The following is a 19,308-nucleotide window of genomic DNA, read 5'->3' as shown; positions in this document are numbered from 1 at the left end:
ACGGCGGAGGAAACGGAAACGGCAACGGAGGAAATGGAGGAAGCGGATACGGCACTTCTCACTCGTACCCAACGTACCCTACTTATGTCAAGGATAGCCATAATGGCGGCAACGGCAACGGCAACGGAGGCACTGGAAACGGAAATGGAGGGGGAAACGGAGGCGGATACGCTGCTACTAATAAGTACTCGTATGTTGACGCCTCAACGAAAACAGCTTATGGTGGAAACGGAAACGGCAATGGTGGAGGAAACGGCAACGGTAATGGAGGAAACGGCGGCAACGGAGGAGCAAATGGTAACGGCAATGGATATGGCAGTTCCAACTCGTACGGAACACCTACTTATGCAACGGGTGGCAAAAATGGCGGCAATGGTGGAGGAAATGGCAACGGAAACGGATCTAATGGGAACGGCAACGGCAACGGCAGTAGCAACGGCGGTGGATATGGTGATGTCAGTTCGTACGCTTATAGCGACTCCACAGGAAGAACTTATGGCGGAAACGGCAATGGCAACGGCGGAGGAAACGGCAACGGCAACGGAGGTAATGGTAACGGCAATGGGTACACTGTACCCCATACTAACCCAACGTATCCCATCTATACAAAGGGAGGCAAAAATGGCGGCAATGGCGCTGGAAACGGCAATGGAAACGGAAACGGTAACGGAGGTAATGGTGGCAACGGATCGTCCACCTACAGCACACTTCCCAAGTACAGCGGAAAAGGCAAATACGCATAAGCCCAGAAATATACACCTTGTATCGCTCTTGGAAGGCGTGCTGTGCGCAGCTTCCGCGCTCGCTATTAGGTACGCGAAAATGGAAGTTCCAGCTTGATTTGGAGGCAAACACGCTGCTTGTCCTGTCTTGTCGAATAGCCTCGTAGTTAGAATCTGTCATAGCTAGCGCCTTGTTTCCTAGATGCCAAGTTTGAATCTGTAGTGGCCTATTTATGCTAGTGCTAAGCATCGTACGACATAGAAGCACATGTAGATAGGCAATGGGCATTCAATATTGTCGTCATGTCAGAAATCGTAGTGGAAATTATCCTGAATTTGGGCTGTGGCAAACTGCATAGGATATCGACAGTAATGTGCCAACCTCTGTGCCAATACATCTGATAACTGTACGAGATGCTTATTTTGATGGAACGCTCACGCGATAAAGGAACGCAAGCCAAACATATCAAGAGGCATTTCACGCAATGCCACAGGACAGTCATGCATACCTACACTGACAATGAAACATTCGAGTTATCATTTGCACTTGCAAATTAATCCGTCGACAGCTACATAACTACCTCGTCCTTGGCTACATACTGTGATGCTTAGCAATCCATAAATATGCTTTGATAAGTGAATGATAGATAACTCACAGGCATCAATCACTGTAAAATGAAAATAAGAATCGTGCACGCTGCACACCTTAGGTACTGTTGCTCTATCATTCGACTCGCATAAAATTCAGTTGGAAAACATAATGACGGCGTTTGTATTTCGGTCCAGACACCCGTAATATATACGTCACTTAGTTCTTTATTATCTCCGACTTAGTGGACAATATTTCACATCGGAGACAAAGTTAGGGGAATGAGGCCTGCCCTCAAGTAACTGCATCTATTCCGTATTCAACAGAAAAATGCTGGCCGGGTGACTCTAGAACGCCTCCTCCTTTTCCTTCTCACACCATTTTGACGAAGCAGACGCGGATGCCGAGCAGGTAGAGCACTCCCCTGGCGGCGAGTAGGGCCAGCGCCGCCCTGGGCAGAGGCGAGCAGAGCAGCCAGCTCTGCAGCTGCAGCAGCCGCGAGCCGCGCGCCGGACACCGGCAGTCGATGTCGTCCGGCTCTGTGACGATGCTGGGCATCGGCGGCGGCGACCGGCCGCCAGAGTACTGGAACGGGGCACCGGGGTTAGTCCAGTGGGGACGAACAGTGCCTACTGCAACAGTTCCTACTGCGATCGATCCCTTCAGTCCATCGGCAGGAGGGATCGACCGCCAGAGCACTGTCAAACAGGGCGGCGGCAGGAATGCTAGGATGCAAGCGAGCTCGTCTGACATTTGAGCCGGCCCACCGCAGAGGGCACCGGGATCAGGCTATCACAAACAGGTGCCTACTATCTTTTCAAATACCTAGGCACGATGTCATGAATGATATCTAACTTTAGGCCCGTTGAATTGGTAGTTTAAACATTTTATGTGGGAACGTCAGCTTCAAATACAACGACAAATAGAAACTTTAATTGACACGCAGGACGAGCATACAATGACTACACTCTTTGCAAAAGGAAAACGGTGACTCTTCTTAGTACTCACCCAGTTCTTAATTGATTGTATGATTCCAGGTGATGTGAATGCTCCTCTTGAAGACGGGATGGCATTGAAGAAAGGCTTCTGGTCGTAAAGATATTCTTTCTTGCGGCAATTTTGTCGTCGAAATGCCATACCGAGATATTCTGGGTAAAAGTTTGTAACAAACGTATCACTTTCAGGACACGGTGTCGGTGTAAAGCTCGTTTCGAATTCGTCGGAATCAAATTGTTGGCGAGGCGCACTGTCTAAAGTAGAAAAGGCTGTCCGAAACACATTCACATCACAATATGATGGACTTGGATCGAATCTGGTTTTATAAACATTGTTGAAACTTGCTATTCCGACATCAGTCACTGGACAATCATCTGTCCTGGGGAAAAGAATTTGAACGATATAGTCAAAAACTGAAGAGAAAAAACTCTTCTCTTTGCACCGACAGAGAACCATTATACTTCGTCATTACATCTTTCAAGAAAAGTAAAATTGAAGGTTCTCTGGCATATATTTATGGTGTTCTACAAAATATTAATGCAACAAAAGCTTGTCCTCGCGTCAGGTAATCATGATAAGAAATGACTTAAAATAAGACAGGTAAGCTAATGTAATAGCCTAATTTATCAAACGTACTATGTAATTTTGCTTCGATGTCCACTTCCAGCGGCAGACCAAATGCAAAACCCGCAGGTGATTTCTCGGCAAAGCCATTCCTTGTTCACGTTTCATATAAATCCCCATACTTCCAGTTTGCTATCACGAGAAATGGCAACGGGTAACTTCCCCTTCCTTCGTCAAAGTTGGACCGCTATGTAAGCATTTGCCGGGGACTGTATTTATAGTCACCGTGGCATTTGCTACATGTACAGTGGGTCTATTTAAGATCTCCAGAGCCACCACGTGGCGCTACGGTCGGGGTAGGGCGAGTCCAAATCCCGAGGGAAGTGAGGTCATCGGTCATTGTGGGGGAAGGAGGGAGGGGGAGTGACGCGGTATCACGGCGCATGGGACGTGCGTAGCGCCGGGAGTGGGCCGCCCAGGGCCGCCCGCCACTGCGCCAAGGCTGAGGGGATCGGGGATCATGGTTGCGGGTGCGTTCACTTCGGTATGGTGGTATCCTGTTCATGTGGAACCGGCAAGAATGCGACTGAAGGGAATCATTTCAAACAAACGGGCAAGCCAGAGGCAGCGTCAGTTCCAGCCAAAATGTTGAACAATGATAATTGAAATCTAGGACGTATTCATAGCATGCAACTATTCAGTCGATACTCGATAGTTGCATGATGCTTTTCATGATGCATGATGAGGCTTTTTTAAACTGTTATTTGAGTTAGATATTTTTCATTTGGCACGTTCAGTTTTGGTGGGTTTTAGCGGGTCGAAAAAAGCAGAAAAGAAAAAAAAAGCTAAAATGGCTCCAGACAAATGACCAAAAATATTTTCTTAAAAAATGAAACTTAGCTAAACATTTAGGTATAAGCGATAATTTTGACTTTTGGAGAGGATATTGGGGAAAGATATTGGAGAAAGATGTCATCGTGCTTATCTGTGTTGCAGTAGAAGAAAAGGTTTTGGTTCGTGTCTAGATAAAACCAGACCCGGGAGTGGGGCCCGAACTCACGAATTCGCATTCAGCTCACAGGTTACCCAACCTCAACGCTACGAGCACCTATCGCCCTGCGCAGCTTGCTCAGTGTTTCGGCTAAAGTTCGGCCAAAGTGTCTGACGTCTGTCAATGTCACGAGGCGAAACCCCAAGGTAAATGTCCGTCCCGGTGGCTCGGTTGGTAGAGTGTTGGACTCCATGTGCCATGTGGTGAGAGCGCACGTCCCGGTTGCAAAAGTCCGGGTTCGAAACGCGACGTGTGCTTGACGTTTTTGAGCGGCTCCTGACGGGTATGGTTGTGGTTGGTGGCAGGCCGCTGCCAGGAGAAGTCAGTGAAGGGGACCGGCCGTGCGCGGCTATGTGCGCACGTTAAAATTTGGACTCTTAATTCTGCCATAGACCAGGAATTGCTTGATCGGAGGGTAGAGTGCAGGGTAAACGCAACAAGCTCAGCTTAGCGGGGACTTTGTCCTTGTGATTCCTTTCTTTCAAAAGGTTCGGGCAAAATTTATATTAAAAAAGGGGGAGCCGAACCAGGTTGGGCGGGTTGAACCCGCTTGGACGGGTGTCTTACACGCAATCATGGTCAGACAAAACAGAGGATAATTTCGGGTCAAATATTTTTATAATTTGATCGTATTGTTTTTAGCTTACACGTATAATAACTTTTAGCTTTAACTCTAGACTTCATGCACAAAAATGTGGCATTCGTCCACTTTTCCTCATCTTCTCTTAGCGACTTGATTTCAAGGCCCTAAACTTGATTTGACAAGCCTATCTTACCAGCAAAAAAAAAATCGCCTGCGTGATAATTATTTGCCAAAGGGCGCTCTACGCATGAAACACCAGCCGGTCAAACAACTGGCGAACGATGCGATCTTTCTATTGCTTTTGAATTACATTCAATGAAAATTTCAGGAGACAAATAATCTTAATCCTTATAGCTACTGCCTACTGGGCGCCCGGAGCATTCGCTAGCATTCCATTGCCAGCTGCATTACCAACGTCATTTTTGCATTACTTTGGGCTCACCATAGTTGACAGTAGATGAGCCGGCCACAGCAAACCCATGCCTCATTATCCTTTCCTTCCAAGCAGCCAACTGCCAAGCTAACCGGCCGCCCGGCCCACCACCGCGATATGGAACAACGCTGTAGTGCGCCATTTGCCTGCGGCAGCGACCCACCGCGCGGGGGCTGTTTGACAGGTCACCCGCACCGTGACCTCGCCACCCGTCCCCCCCCCCCGCCCACCTCCCCATCGGGCCCAGCTCGGCAGTGACCTCTCCTTGAATATCACATGGACTCGGCTAAGGCTCAACGCCATCTAGTTTCGTCTGGAGATCCTTACTAGATCCACTGTACTTAAGTATTTCATTTTACTTTAGTGTCTTCGTTTGATTGAGACAATAAAAAGGTACGGATAACTACTCTGAGCAATGAGCATGTCTGCAGGGAAATTCGTAAAGAAACATTATTCTTCCACATTTAATATTCACTACTGACCGCGCTTATATTGACCAATAAGGACATGCATGTTTCCAAGAATAATTCAAATTGGTATCAGAGCATTTTTTATGCTCCAATGCATGCATTAGGAGAAGCCCGAGGGTTTAGGCACCAATCACAATCTCGGTCGGCGACAATAGACGCCAAAATAGGTATAGAAAATAGCTTAAACATCAGTATCCGAGCTGGTGTCAATGCTGGAAATGTATAAAAGCATTGGCACATTTGCAAAACAATTGCTCAAGTAAGTCATAGGAACATGACGTTTATCGTAGGCATATGTACAGGTCCCGCGGGTTTTAAGCGTAGGTTCTGCCTTTCCGGCTATATCTTTTTCGTCTTCAGCTTTGAAGGCCTGAAGATGTGACCGATTTATTCGTATAGCTCCCTCCCATGATCATGGAAAAAGGTTTGATCGTATGCCGGCTAGTTTCGGAGAAATTAAAAGAAAACATCAAAATTCGCCGTTTGGGGCATTCTGACCGCGGCTTCCCTGCAGTCGCCTATGACTACAGTGGTGCCACCCAACGGGAAGGACGCTAAAACACAGAGGCATGAATGAATCCAGCGCGTGGTGAACGGTGGATAGAGGCGGGATTCGGCAGAGGCTATCACTGCGGCCTGCGCAGGGCGTCCTTGGACAGCGGGCGAGCCTTCGGGCGGTGAGGCCAGAGGTCACGACAGCCAGGCGCTGTTTGGCATGAAGGGAGGGGAGGCGCTCGCCTTAGCCAGTCTCGCCTCAGCCAACTCAGCCGGTTTGGTGGTAGTAGTGGTGGTGGGGGCGGGGGGGGGGGGGCGGCAGGCGAGAGGGGCTAGAACGAACGGGATAAAATAGAATAGAAATGTCGTGCCATGGTGAACTTACAATATTATTTACCTAATAAGCATTTATTAACATTACGAATGATCTCACCATATTAAATTGAGAAATATACAGATGTTATTTATCGATGTTACCGTTTACTTTAGGGGTGATAAAATGAACCTCTCTCCTTGGTTTTTCCTGAATAACTCGCGTAAATAGTGGCGGATAGCAGCGGAGCTTTCAATGCCGTAAGTTATTTTTCTCACCATAAGTAAATAAATGCCCATGTGGTCAGGAGTCAGGATAAGTTCAGGCCATCTGCAATTGAAAGTTTGCACCTACCCTGAAAATTTCATGACCCTGACCAAAATGACGTCTGGTCTGTGACCAGTTTCTAGAGCCCATTATAGGCCAGAATTCGGCGTGTCAGGTCTCATTAACCGTTCGTTTCTAGACTTGAGATTAGAAACGTTCCAACATGTTAAATTGTTTGGTCCCTTGTGTCTTATTTGGCCGAGACCAGCGGAGGAACTTGGCCGGTGCCTTCAGGGCTGTTTAACTACAAATTTGCCGATCTGCGGAGCGCATGGAGCCAATCTAGCCAGGTTCAAAAGTATCAAAACCACTAGGAATGGCATTGCGGCACAGCCAACCTTCAAGGTTTCCGCGCCCCTAGAATATCTGCTGTTTAGCTGTCGGTTTCCAGTCACATGGCCTAAAGGCGAGGTCACTAGCGATGGAAATATAAAAACGTTGGACAGGCTAGCTGTGAGAAGGATTAACGTTCATTTTAAATCCGTGCTGTCGCTTAACACCTATACCGACCGTTTTCTAAAAAGGCCATTTTTTTCTCTCTCTCTGTCTCTCTCTCCTCTCTCTCTCTCTCTCTCTCTCTCTCTCTGTATTTCTCTCTCTGTCTCTGTCTCTGTCTCTGTCTCTGTCTCTGTCTCTGTCTCTGTCTCTGTCTCTGTCTCTGTCTCTGTCTCTGTCTCTGTCTCTGTCTCTGTCTGTCTGTCTGTCTGTCTGTCTCTCTCTCTCTCTCTCTCTCTCTCTCTCTCTCTCTCTCTCTCTCTCTCTCTCTCTCTCTCTCTCTCTCTCTCTCGCTCACGACAAAAACTTCTAGGCAGGTCTAGACCCTTCCGACTATTGGGTCATTAAACTGACATGAAAGGTCAACGTATGACCTATGATCAACGATTGGCCTATGATCTATAAATTGGGTATCATCGGCTTCCTCTCGTCACGGGCAACATGCTCCTTCTTTTCAAGAAGCTCTAGTTTAATCAAAAGCCGATCAACTGTGGGGTCTGATCCATCCCCGCCCAAATGTTAGCGCCTGCGAAAACGCCGATATGGGTGCGAGTTATGGCATATTCCTATATAAACAATGCTATGTTTTGCTTTTTTAGTGGCTTACATCGATTTTGTTCTAAAAATAACGCAAAAATCAGCATACATTGATGTTACTTAAACTTTTACGCCTAGTTTCCTTTTTTAATGCTGCAATTGCATTCATGCAACATATTTCTTGGTCAGTTTTGTGACAAAGTTTTGGAAACATAGTGCGGCAGAAAGCAAAACTTTGTTGTGAAACGACTTCCAGCCTCAGCAGGTCACGGTTAACCCTCGCCCCGTTGGGCGGTGGGCAATAAAGCCCCCTGTGTATTTTCCTGAATAGCAAGAAAACGGCGACGCGCAGTCACACCAAATTTTCAATAGCTACCCGGGCATCAATTTAACACCTTTACACAAAATTTCAAGTCTTAGGTTACCCTAGGTCAGGAGTTATTGAGGTCAAACTGAGGTCATGTTCGAGCAAAAATGAGCAAAAAACATTGAATCTTGAAACGCTCACAAAAGCTACAGTTAACAAGCAATTTCAAAGCTCTATGTCTGGTCGTGTAGAGAAGAAACGGCGCAGAAATTTGATCTAATTTGACCTGACTTTTACCTGACCTTCACCAGAACATAACCCAAACTGGCCCCCAAGGGTTGCCTGACCCACATAATCGCATTTTTCATGTAAAATGGACCAGAAAACATGCATCACATAATAGTTATCTTCATATTGTGAGCCACAGTGACCTGACCTCTGTGACCTGACGTATCAGTGACCACAAATAGCAAAATATGTGTCTGATGACCAATTCCCCATCGAAAATAATTGTTATTCATCGATTCCTTATCGATGAATGACATGCATTTTACTCGATTTTACAACACATTTCTTGAAATGCCTGTAATCGGTGAAAATTCGACATTCGACCTGAACTGTGACGTCATCGGTTTGACCCAAGTCAATGAAAATGAGCCAAAAGGTATTTCCTCGTTGGGGCCATCCAACACCGTTTGCTGCTTGTCGTTATTTTGCGTGGTTCTCGAGAACTTAGGGGGGGGGGGGCAAAATGCTCCCCCCCAATGGGACCGATGCTCGGGAGACCCTAAGGGGGCGCGGGTTAAATGACAGAACTGTTCCCAAGAAATAACATTACAGTCGTCTCCCGGCCTCGGCTAAAACGTTGGACGACTACCTATGAATCGGCACGCTGCCGGCTCACCCCGCTCGCTGGCTACGGGTGGCCTTGACCGTTCAATGCCGATTGGCCAACGGCCGAGGTCGTGCGCTGGTCAGCACGCAGAGAGGACGGGACGCGGTACTGCACATTGTGAGTGACCTCTGACCTTTCCCCGTCCCCTGACCGCATGCCGTGTCGCCGGCCCAGGCGATAAAACCGGTTTTAGCCTCTACGCAGGCTGCCACTCTAACCCTTCCCTCCCCACTTTACTATGTGCCGTAGTACGCGCTCGCGAGTAACTGGGCGGAGCAAATGGTCACCGATACAGAGGCGGAACTGGTTGCCCTCCCGCTCGCCAAGCGACCTACCGCTAAAACCCGCGAGACCTGTACTTCAAGCGGCTGCTTATCCGAATTTATGTTTGACGCCCGAGTTTCTGGGACTTTTTACCGGAAACTAAGCAACAGGAACACGATTGGCATATACTTACCTAGTGCATTGGTATGAAACAATCTGTCATGTCTGCCCATTGCTTAACGCGCTGGGAATTGGACTGGCGACAATTCCTACCATAGATGACAGTGGTAGGTCCCTGAAGGTATACTGCCCGTATTGCTCTGAATTTTTAGTATTTTCTCCCTAGATGGCAGCAGTGATAAGCGCATGAAAGTCTGCTGTTCCGCAATGCAGTTGAGTTTTCATAGCTTCCCCTAGATGGCAGCAGTGGTATGCACCTGAAGACATACTGTCCCGCAATACACTTTAGTTTCGCATTTTCCCCATAGATGTCACCAGTGGTAAGCGCCTGAGGGTATGCTGTTCCGCAATGCGAGCGGCCAGCGCTTGAGTCATGCGACGTAACACCCGTGTTTCGTGACTGCCAGCCAGTTATCTAAAATCAATGGAGGGGGAAGAGATGAAATCAGCCTTCTGACATCAGCATTAAGCCGACCTCAGATGTCCATAAAGTTAGCGTCGTATTCGTATTCGGATTCAAATTCGAGTAATGATTTCGCTCAAAATTGGCATACAGATAGCCCATGGCACGCTGAGTTCGAAAATGGTGACCTTTATTTCCTAGGTCAAACCGTTTGACCTTGAGAGGTCAAAATACTGCGTACCCTGTAGAATCTTTGTTTATGGTCCGATTTGAAAAATTCGACCACCAGTGTGTTCGTCTCATTGAGAAGCAGTAGCACATTCAAAAAAATCCGAGGTCAAGGTCATAGGTCAAGGTCAAGGTCACTTTAAAAATCGCCGTACCCTATAAAATCTTCATTTTTGGAGCTATCGGAAAATTTCGGCCACCACTGTGTTCCTCTCATCGAGAAGCAGTAGCACATTCAAAAAAATCCGAGGTCAAGGTCATAGGTCAAGGTCAAGGTCACTTTAAACGTTAATTTTAGTCCCCGTACCCTATAAAATCTTCATTTTTGGAGCTATCGGAAAATTTCGGCCACCACTGTGTTCGTCTCATCGAGAAGCAGTAGCACATTCGAAAAAATCCGAGGTCAAGGTCATAGGTCAAGGTCAAGGTTACTTTAAACGTTAATTTTAGTCCCCGTACCCTATAAAATCTTCATTTTTTGAGCTATCGGAAAATTTCGGCCACCACTGTGTTCGTCTCATCGAGAATCAGTAGCACATTTGAAAAAATCCGAGGTCAAGGTCATAGGTCAAGGTCAAGGTCACTTTAAACGTTAATTTTAGTCCCCGTACCCTATAAAATCTTCATTTTTGGAGCTATCGGAAAATTTCGGCCACCACTGTGTTCGTCTCATCGAGAAGCAGTAGCACATTTGAAAAAATCCGAGAACAAGGTCATAGGTCAAGGTCAAGGTCACTTTAAACGTTAATTTTTGTCCCCGTACCCTATAAAATCTTCATTTTTGGAGCTATCGGAAAATTTCGGCCACCACTGTGTTCGTCTCATCGAGAAGCAGTAGCACATTAAAAAAATCTTAGGGCAAGGTCATAGGTCAAGGTCAAGGTCACTTTAAACGTTAATTTTAGTCCCCGTACCCTATAAAATCGTCATTTTTGGAGCTATCGGAAAATTTCAGCCACCACTGTGTTCGTCTCATCGAGAAGCAGTAGCACATTTGAAAAAATCCGAGGTCAAGTTCATAGGTCAAGGTCAAGGTCACTTTAAACGTTAATTTTAGTCCCCGTACCCTATAAAATCTTCATTTTTGGAGCTATCGGAAAATTTCGGCCACCACTGTGTTCGTCTCATCGAGAAGCAGTAGCACATTTGAAAAAATCCGAGGTCAAGGTCATAGGTCAAGGTCAAGGTCACTTTAAACGTTAATTTTAGTCCCCGTACCCTATAAAATCTTCATTTTTGAAGCTATCGGAAAATTTCGGCCACCACTGTGTTCGACTCATCGAGAAGCAGTAGCACATTAAAAAAAATCCGAGGTCAATGTCATAGGTCAAGGTCAAGGTCACTTTAAACGTTAATTTTAGTCCCCGTACCCTATAAAATCTTCATTTTTGGAGCTATCGGAAAATTTGGGCCACCACTGTGTTCGTCTCATCGAGAAGCAGTAGCACATTCAAAAAAATCCGAGGTCAAGGTCATAGGTCAAGGTCAAGGTCACTTTAAACGTTCAAATTCGGATTCAAATTCGAGTAATGATTTCGCTCAAAATTGGCATACAGATAGCCCATGGCACGCTGAGTTCGAAAATGGTGACCTTTATTTCCTAGGTCAGACCGTTTGACCTTGAGAGGTCAAAATACTGCGTACCCTGTAGAATCTTTGTTTATGGTCCGATTTAAAAAATTCGACCACCAGTGTGTTCGTCTCATTGAGAAGCAGTAGCACATCCAAAAAAATCCGAGGTCAAGGTCATAGGTCAAGGTCAAGGTCACTTTAAAAATCGCCGTACCCTATAAAATCTTCATTTTTGGAGCTATCGGAAAATTTCGGCCACCACTGTGTTCGTCTTATCGAGAAGCAGTAGCACATTTAAAAAAATCCGAGGTCAAGGTCATAGGTCAAGGTCAAGGTCACTTTAAACGTTAATTTTAGTCCCCGTATCCTATAAAATCTTCATTTTTGGAGCTATCGGAAAATTTCGGCCACCACTGTGTTCGTCTCATCGAGAAGCAGTAGCACATTCGAAAAAATCCGAGGTCAAGGTCATAGGTCAAGGTCAAGGTCACTTTAAACGTTAATTTTAGTCCCCGTACCCTATAAAATCTTCATTTTTGAGCTATCGGAAAATTTCGGCCACCACTGTGTTCGTCTCATCGAGAAGCAGTAGCACATTCGAAAAAATCCGAGGTCAAGGTCATAGGTCAAGGTCAAGGTCACTTTAAACGTTAATTTTAGTCCCCGTACCCTATAAAATCTTCATTTTTGGAGCTATCGGAAAATTTCGGCCACCACTGTGTTTGTCTTATCAAGAAGCAGTAGCACATTTGAAAAAATCCGAGGTCAAGGTCATAGGTCAAGGTCAAGGTCACTTTAAACGTTAATTTTTGTCCCCGTGCCCTATAAAATCTTCATTTTTGGAGCTATCGGAAAATTTCGGCCACCACTGTGTTCGTCTCATCGAGAAGCAGTAGCACATTAAAAAAATCTGAGGTCAAGGTCATAGGTCAAGGTCAAGGTCACTTTAAACGTTAATTTTTGTCCCCGTACCCTATAGAATCGTCAATTTTGGAGCTATCGGAAAATTTCAGCCACCACTGTGTTCGGCTCATCAAGAAGCAGTAGCACATTTGAAAAAATCCGAGGTCAGGTTCATAGGACAAGGTCAAGGTCACTTTAACCGTTAATTTTAGTCCCCGTACCCTATAAAATCTTCATTTTTGGAGCTATCGGAAAATTTCGGCCACCACTGTGTTCGTCTCATCGAGAAGCAGTAGCACATTAAAAAAAAATCCGAGGTCAAGGTCATAGGTCAAGGTCAAGGTCACTTTAAACGTTAATTTTAGTCCCCGTACCCTATAAAATCTTCATTTTTGAAGCTATCGGAAAATTTCGGCCACCACTGTGTTCGTCTGATCGAGAAGCAGTAGCACATTCAAAAAAATCCGAGGTCAAGGTCATAGGTCAAGGTCAAGGTCACTTTAAACGTGAATTTTAGTCCCCGTACCCTATAAAATCTTCATTTTTGGAGCTATCGGAAAATTTCGGCCACCACTGTGTTCGTCTCATCGAGAAGCAGTAGCACATTCAAAAAAATCCGAGGTCAAGGTGATAGGTCAAGGTCAAGGTCACTTTAAACGTTCAAATTCGGATTTAAATTCGAGTAATGATTTCGCTCAAAATTGGCATACAGATAGGCCATGGCACGCTGAGTTCGAAAATGGTGACCTTTTTTCCTAGGTCGAACCGTTTGACCTTGAGAGGTCAAAATACTGCGTACCCTGTAGAATCTTTGTTTATGGTCCGATTTGAAAAATTCGACCACCAGTGTGTTCGTCTCATCGAGAAGCAGTAGCACATTCAAAAAAATCCGAGGTCAAGGTCATAGGTCAAGGTCAAGGTCACTTTAAAAATCGCCGTACCCTATAAAATCTTCATTTTTGAAGCTATCGGAAAATTTCGGCCACCACTGTGTTCGTCTCATCGAGAAGCAGTAGCACATTGGAAAAAATTCGAGGTCAAGGTTATAGGTCAAGGTCAAGGTCACTTTAAACGTTAATTTTAGTCCCCGTACCCTATAAAATCTTCATTTTTGGAGCTATCGGAAAATTTCGGCCACCACTGTGTTCGTCTCATCGAGAAGCAATAGCACATTCAAAAAAATCCGAGGTCAAGGTCATAGGTCAAGGTCAAGGTCACTTTAAACGTTAAATTTAGTCCCCGTACCCTATAAAATCTTCATTTTTGGAGCTATCGGAAAATTTCGGCCACCACTGTGTTCGTCTCATCGAGAAGCAGTAGCACATTCGAAAAAAGCCGAGGTCAAGGTCATAGGTCAAGGTCAAGGTCACTTTAAACGTTAATTTTAGTCCCCGCACCCTATAAAATCTTCATTTTTTGAGCTATTGGAAAATTTCGGCCACCACTGTATTCGTCTCATCGAGAAGCAGTAGCACATTCGAAAAAATCCGAGGTCAAGGTCATAGGTCAAGGTCAAGGTCACTTTAAACGTTAATTTTAGTCCCCGTACCCTATAAAATCTTCATTTTTGGAGCTATCGGAAAATTTCGGCCACCACTGTGTTCGTGTCATCGAGAAGCAGTAGCACATTCGAAAAAATCCGAGGTCAAGGTCATAGGTCAAGGTCAAGGTCACTTTATAGGGTACGGGGACTAAAATTAACGTTTAAAGTGACCTTGACCTTGACCTTGACCTATGACCTTGACCTCGGATTTTTTCGAATGTGCTACTGCTTCTCGATGAGACGAACACAGTGGTGGCAGAAATTTTCCGATAGCTCCAAAATGACGATTTTATAGGGTACGGGGACTAAAATTAACGTTTAAAGTGACCTTGACCTTGACCTATGACCTTGACCTCGGATTTTTTCGAATGTGCTACTGCTTCTCGATGAGACGAACACAGTGGTGGCCGAAATTTTCCGATAGCTCCAAAAATGAAGATTTTATAGGGTACGGGGACCAAAATTAATGTTTAAAGTGACCTTGACCTTGACCTATGACCTTGACCTCGGATTTTTATGAATGTGCTACTGCTTCTCGATGAGACGAACACAGTGGTGGCCGAAATTTTCCGATAGCTCCAAAAATGAAGATTTTATAGGGTACGGGGACTAAAATTAACGTTTAAAGTGATCTTGACCTTGACCTATGACCTTGACCTCGGATTTTTCGAATGTACTACTGCTTCTCGATGAGTCGAACACAGTGGTGGCCGAAATTTTCCGATAGCTCCAAAAATGAAGATTTTATAGGGTACGGGGACTAAAATTAACGTTTAAAGTGACCTTGACCTTGACCTATGACCTTGACCTCGGATTTTTTTGAATGTGCTACTGCTTCTCGATGAGACGAACACAGTGGTGGCCGAAATTTTCCGATAGCTTCAAAAATGAAGATTTTATAGGGTACGGGGACTAAAATTAACGTTTAAAGTGACCTTGACCTTGACCTATGACCTTGACCTCGGATTTTTATGAATGTTCTACTGCTTCTCGATGAGACAAACACAGTGGTGGCCGAAATTTTCCGATAGCTCCAAAAATGAAGATTTTATAGGGTACGGGGACTAAAATTAACGTTTAAAGTGACCTTGACCTTGACCTATGACCGTGACCTCGGATTTTTTCAAATGTGCTACTGCTTCTTGATGAGACGAACACAGTGGTGGCCGAAATTTTCCGATAGCTTCAAAAATGAAGATTTTATAGGGTACGGGGACTAAAAATAACGTTTAAAGTGACCTTGACCTTGATCTATGACCTTGACCTCGGATTTTTTTGAATGTGCTACTGCTTCTTGATGAGACGAACACAGTGGTGGCCGAAATTTTCCGATAGCTCCAAAAATGAAGATTTTATAGGGCACGGGGACTAAAATTAACGTTTAAAGTGACCTTGACCTTGACCTATGACCTTGACCTCGGATTTCTTCAAATGTGCTACTGCTTCTCGATGAGACAAACACAGTGGTGGCCAAAATTTTCCGATAGCTCCAAAAATGAAGATTTTATAGGGTACGGGGACTAAAATTAACGTTTAAAGTGACCTTGACCTTGACCTATGACCTTGACCTCGGATTTTTTCCAATGTGCTACTGCTTCTCGATGAGACGAACACAGTGGTGGCCGAAATTTTCCGATAGCTCCAAAAATGAAGATTTTATAGGGTACGGGGACTAAAATTAACGTTTAAAGTGACCTTGACCTTGACCTATGACCTTAACCTCGGATTTTTTTGAATGTGCTACTGCTTCTCGATGAGACGAACACACTGGTGGTCGAATTTTTCAAATCTGACCATAAACAAAGATTCTACAGGGTACGCAGTATTTTGACCTCTCAAGGTCAAACGGTTTGACCTAGGAAAAAAGGTCACCATTTTCGAACTCAGCGTGCCATGGGCTATCTGTATGATAATTTTGAGCGAAATCATTAATCGAATTTGAATCCGAATTTGAACGTTTAAAGTGACCTTGACCTTGACCTATGACCTTGACCTCGGATTTTTTTGAATGTGCTACTGCTTCTCGATGAGGCGAACACAGTGGTGGCCGAAATTTTCCGATAGCTCCAAAAATGAAGATTTTATAGGGTACGGGGACTAAAATTAACGTTTAAAGTGACCTTGACCTTGACCTATGACCTTGACCTCGGATTTTTTCGAATGTGCTACTGCTTCTCGATGAGACGAACACAGTGGTGGCCGAAATTTTCCGATAGCTTCAAAAATGAAGATTTTATAGGGTACGGGGTCTAAAATTAACGTTTAAAGTGAACTTGACCTTGATCTATGACCTTGACCTCGGATTTTTTTTAATGTGCTACTGCTTCTTGATGAGACGAACACAGTGGTGGCCGAAATTTTCCGATAGCTCCAAAAATGAAGATTTTATAGGGTACGGGGACTAAAATTAACGTTTAAAGTGACCTTGACCTTGACCTATGACCTTGACCATGGATTTTTTTTAATGTGCTACTGCTTCTCGATGAGAGGAACACAGTGGTGGCCGAAAGTTTCCGATAGCTCTAAAAATGAAGATTTTATAGGGTACGGCGATTTTTAAAGTGACCTTGACCTTGACCTATGACCTTGACCTCGGATTTTTTTTTTAAATGTGCTACTGCTTCTCGATGAGACGAACACACTGGTGGTCGAATTTTTCAAATCGGACCATAAACAAAGATTCTACAGGGTACGCAGTATTTTGACCTCTCAAGGTCAAACAATCTGACCTAGGAAAAAAAGGTCACCATTTTCGAACTCAGCGTGCCATGGGCTATCTGTATGCCAATTTTGAGCGAAATCATTACTCGAATTTGAATCCGAATTTGAACGTTTAAAGTGACCTTGACCTTGACCTATGACCTTGACCTCGGATTTTTTTGAATGTGCTACTGCTTCTCGATGAGGCCAACACAGTGGTGGCCGAAATTTTCCGATAGCTCTAAAAATGAAGATTTTATAGGGTACGGGGACTAAAATTAACGTTTAAAGTGACCTTGACCTTGACCTATGACCTTGACCTCGGATTTTTTCGAAAGTGCTACTGCTTCTCGATGAGACGAACACAGTGGTGGCCGAAATTTTCCGATAGCTCCAAAAATGAAGATTTTATAGGGTACGGGGACTAAAATTAACGTTTAAAGTGACCTTGACCTTTATCTATGACCTTGACCTCGGATTTTTTTTGAATGTGCTACTGCTTTTCGATGAGACAAACACAGTGGTGGCCGAAATTTTCCGATAGCTTCAAAAATGAAGATTTTATAGGGTACGGGGTCTAAAATTAACGTTTAAAGCGACCTTGACCTTGATCTATGACCTTGACATCAGATTTTTTTGAATATGCTACTGCTTCTTGATGAGACGAACACAGTGGTGGCCGAAATTTTCCGATAGCTCCAAAAAAGAAGATTTTATGGGGTACGGGGACTAAAATTAACGTTTAAAGTGACCTTGACCTTGACCTATGACCTTGACCTCGGATTTTTCCAAATGTGCTACTGCTTCTCGATGAGACGAACACAGTAGCTGCCGAAATTTTCCGATAGCTCCAAAAATGAAGATTTTATAGGGTACGGGGACTAAAATTAACGTTTAAAGTGACCTTGACCTTGACCTGTGACCTTGACCTCGGATTTTTTCCAATGTGCTACTGCTTATCGATGAGACGAACACAGTGGTGGCCGAAATTTTCCGATAGCTCCAAAAATGAAGATTTTATAGGGTACGGGGACTAAAATTAACGTTTAAAGTGACCTTGACCTTGGCCTATGACCTTGACCACGGATTTTTTTAAATGTGCTACTGCTTCTCGATGAGAGGAACACAGTGGTGGCCGAAATTTTCCGATAGCTCCAAAAATGAAGATTTTATAGGGTACGGCGATTTTTAAAGTGACCTTGACCTTGACCTATGACCTTGACCTCGGATTTTTTTAAATGTGCTACTGCTTCTCGATGAGACGAACACACTGGTGGTCGAGTTTTTCAAATCGGACCATAAACAAAGATTCTACAGGGTACGCAGTATTTTGACCTCTCAAGGTCAAACAATTTGACCTAGGAAAAAAAGGTCACCATTTTCGAACTCAGCGTGCCATGGGCTATCTGTATGCCAATTTTGAGCGAAATCATTACTTGAATTTGAATCCGAATTTGAACGTTTAAAGTGACCTTGACCTTGACCTATGACCTTGACCTCGGATTTTTTTGAATGTGCTACTGCTTCTCGATGAGACGAACACAGTGGTGGCCGAAATTTTCCGATAGCTTCAGAAATGAAGATTTTATAGGGTACGGGGACTAAAATTAACGTTTAAAGTGACCTTGACCTTGATCTATGACCTTGACCTCGGATTTTTTTGAATGTGCTACTGCTTCTTGATGAGACGAACACAGTGGTGGCCGAAATTTTCCGATAGCTCCAAAAATGAAGATTTTATAGGGTACGGGGACTAAAATTAATGTTTAAAGTGACCTTGACCTTGACCTATGACCTTGACCTCGGATTTTTTCAAATGTGCTACTGCTTCTCGATGAGACGAACACAGTGGTGGCCGAAATTTTCCGATAGCTCCAAAAATGAAGATTTTATAGGGTACGGGGACTAAAATTAACGTTTAAAGTGACCTTGACCTTGACCTATGACCTTGACCTCGGATTTTTTTTCCAATGTGCTACTGCTTCTCGATGAGACGAACACAGTGGTGGCCGAAATTTTCCGATAGCTCCAAAAATGAAGATTTTATAGGGTACGGGGACTAAAATTAACGTTTAAAGTGACATTGACCTTGACCTATGACCTTGACCTCGGATTTTTTTGAATGTGCTACTGCTTCTCGATGAGAGGAACACAGTGGTGGCCGAAATTTTCCGATAGCTCCAAAAATGAAGATTTTATAGGGTACGGCGATTTTTAAAGTGACCTTGACCTTGACCTATGACCTTGACCTCGGATTTTTTTAAATGTGCTACTGCTTCTCGATGAGACGAACACACTGGTGGCCGAATTTTTCAAATCGGACCATAAACAAAGATTCTACAGGGTACGCAGTGTTTTGACCTCTCAAGGTCAAACGGTTTGACCTAGGAAAAGAAGGTCACCATTTTCGAACTCAGCGTGCCATGGGCTATCTGTATGCCAATTTTGAGCGAAATCATTACTCGAATTTGAATCCGAATTTGAACGTTTAAAGTGACCTTGACCTTGACCTATGACCTTGACCTCGGATTTTTTTGAATGTGCTACTGCTTCTCGATGAGACGAACACAGTGGTGGCCTAAATTTTCCGATAGCTCCAAAAATGAAGATTTTATAGGGTACGGGGACTAAAATTAACGTTTAAAGTGACCTTGACCTTGACCTATGACCTTGACCTCGGATTTCTTCGAATGTGCTACTGCTTCTCGATGAGACGAACACAGTGGTGGCCGAAATTT

At 44.4% G+C, this 19,308-nt stretch overlaps 1 protein-coding gene across 2 annotated transcripts; it reads right to left on the bottom strand.

Annotated features, from left to right (window-relative positions):
* Nucleotides 1-1,470: 1,470 nt before the first annotated feature.
* On the bottom strand, nt 1,471-3,026 carry LOC122378463. 2 transcript variants are annotated; one of them, XM_043359557.1, is made up of 3 exons: nt 2,944-3,026; nt 2,320-2,686; nt 1,471-1,896 (listed from the first exon to the last, which is right to left on the bottom strand). In XM_043359557.1, exons 2-3 carry the CDS (start codon nt 2,446-2,448, stop codon nt 1,684-1,686), a joined length of 342 nt encoding a protein of 113 aa, XP_043215492.1. In that variant the 5' UTR covers nt 2,449-2,686; nt 2,944-3,026; the 3' UTR covers nt 1,471-1,683. The 2 variants fall into 2 exon arrangements, with proteins under 2 accessions (XP_043215492.1, XP_043215493.1); XM_043359558.1 differs by having other exon boundaries at nt 2,320-2,681; nt 2,944-2,986.
* Nucleotides 3,027-19,308: the final 16,282 nt, after the last annotated feature.

The sequence above is a fragment of the Amphibalanus amphitrite genome, unplaced genomic scaffold, assembly GCF_019059575.1.
Source record: "Amphibalanus amphitrite isolate SeventyFive unplaced genomic scaffold, NRLGWU_Aamphi_draft 000059F_arrow, whole genome shotgun sequence".
Lineage (NCBI taxonomy): Eukaryota > Metazoa > Arthropoda > Thecostraca > Balanomorpha > Balanidae > Amphibalanus > Amphibalanus amphitrite.
The sequence above is the reverse complement of the archived record's forward strand: the minus strand, read 5'-3'. Positions and strand labels throughout refer to the sequence as shown.

Bases quoted from the DNA above. Each gene is read 5' to 3' on its own strand.
- LOC122378463 (XM_043359557.1), bottom strand. From the start codon at position 2,448: ATGGCATTTCGACGACAAAATTGCCGCAAGAAAGAATATCTTTACGAC. The intron at 1,897-2,319 runs GTGAGTACTAAG...GCCCCGTTCCAG, and splicing joins TACAATCAATTAAGAACTGG to TACTCTGGCGGCCGGTCGCC.